We start from the raw sequence: 1,791 nt of genomic DNA on the forward strand, positions 1-1,791 counted from the left end.
TTATTTCGTCCGCCGCTACGTTCTTAGCCAGACTAGAATTATTCACTAGCCTGATTGGTCTGGCTAAGTCAAAATGGTTTTATGTATTCTTCCTTTCCACTTGGATTGTTTAAATGTAGTTACAAAAATATGTCCTTCTGCTGAAATGAAATTTCAGTAAATTTTCTGTATCTTTGTGCAGCTGAAGATTGTTCTGCATTTTACATTTGATGTAATGTTCACATTGCTTAATTAAATGGAGTCGCATAAAACGATCTTACTGCATTAACTTTGGATATCCTTATTGCTTATTTTGATTTTAATCACCTTATTTTGGAATTGTATGGATAATACCATACTTAATTCTGGTGCCTAAACTTAAGTACCATATTCACCTTGAATCTAAATTTTATATATGTGTATATATGTATATATATATATATATATATATATATAAAATTATGATATATCAGTGCAGGCATGGCTAATTGGCACAGGTGTGACAGTGGTAAGTAGCTTCTTTACCAACCACATGGTTCCAGGTTCTTATCCTACTGCATGACACCTTGGGCAAATGCTTTCTACTATAGCCTCGGGCCAACCAAAGCTTTGTGAGTGGATTTAATTGACAAAAACTGAAAGAATCTTGTCATATATATATATATATATATAAATATGTGTGTGTGTGTATAAATAGATAAATGATTATGTATATATATCTTTTCATTTATCTTTCTGTCCACAGCAAAGTGCCTGATTGAAAACACGTTAAAGATGTGCCAGGATTGGATCGAGAACATTGCTTCGGAGTCAAACAAAAGCAAACAGATATGTTACCAATCCCTACACGAAATTGTCCAGGTGACACTGGCCATTTTTCCAGTCTACATACACCAACCAGGTGTGTATTGATCCTGCTCTCCTCTACTATTTTCTCGTCTCTGCTGTGTCGTATCATTCCCCAGGTATCACCCCATTCACTTTGGATTTCCGGAAAACCATTTCATTTCTAGAAACTATTCCATCTTTTCCCTACCTTGTCCTGTCTACAGTAGTTGTTGAAGAGTTCAGTGTCATTTCTAAACACTGGTTGATGTTGCCACTGAATAATAATAATAATAATAATAATTCTCTTCCTCCTCCTCCTGTTATAAGCAGATGGTCTGAAATTTTGTTGGATGGGAGTAGTTGATTACATTGACCCCAGTAATCTCAGAATAGGTCCATCCATACTGGCCGTTCTTCCGACATTCACTCACCTTTCAACAAATTTGCTACAAGACAACACTTCCATAATAATAATAATGAGTTTGACCTGTTGGGGAAAGCGAAATCGTGATGGCACCTGTACCAGTAGATCACTAAGAGCACCGTTCGACTGTAATCGTTGCCAGAGCACCAGCTGTCTGGCTTCCGTGCCAGTGACACGTAAATAGCACCATTTGAGCGTGATCGTTACCAACGTCGCCTTCCTGGCACTTGTGCCAGCGGCACGTGAAAAGACATTCAAGCGAGATCGTTGCCAGTGCCGGTCAGGTCTGGCTTCTCATACCTCCAATACACCATTTCGAGCGTGGCCGTTGCCAGTATGTCATGACTGGCCTTCGTGCCGGTGGCACGTAAAAGCACCCACTGCACTCTCGGAGTGGTTGGCATTAGGAAGGGCATCCAGCTGTAGAAACTCTGCCAGATCAGATTGGAGCCTGGTGTAGCCATCTGGTTTCACCAGTCCTCAGTCAAATCGTCCAACCCATGCTAGCATGGAAAGCGGACGTTAAACAATGAATAATAATAATAATAATAATAATTGTT

At 39.4% G+C, this 1,791-nt stretch overlaps 1 protein-coding gene across 1 annotated transcript in view; it reads left to right on the plus strand.

Annotated features, from left to right (window-relative positions):
* Positions 1-1,791, plus strand: part of LOC106871536 (exportin-6) — a 28,280-nt gene that overhangs the window by 18,914 nt on the left and 7,575 nt on the right. Inside the window, exons 15-16 of the mRNA XM_052977838.1 lie at positions 725-880; positions 945-1,030. Coding sequence (XP_052833798.1) covers positions 725-880; positions 945-1,030 — 242 coding nt within the window. The remainder of the gene's footprint in view (positions 1-724; positions 881-944; positions 1,031-1,791) is intronic.

Source organism: Octopus bimaculoides, chromosome 29 (assembly GCF_001194135.2).
Source record: "Octopus bimaculoides isolate UCB-OBI-ISO-001 chromosome 29, ASM119413v2, whole genome shotgun sequence".
Lineage (NCBI taxonomy): Eukaryota > Metazoa > Mollusca > Cephalopoda > Octopoda > Octopodidae > Octopus > Octopus bimaculoides.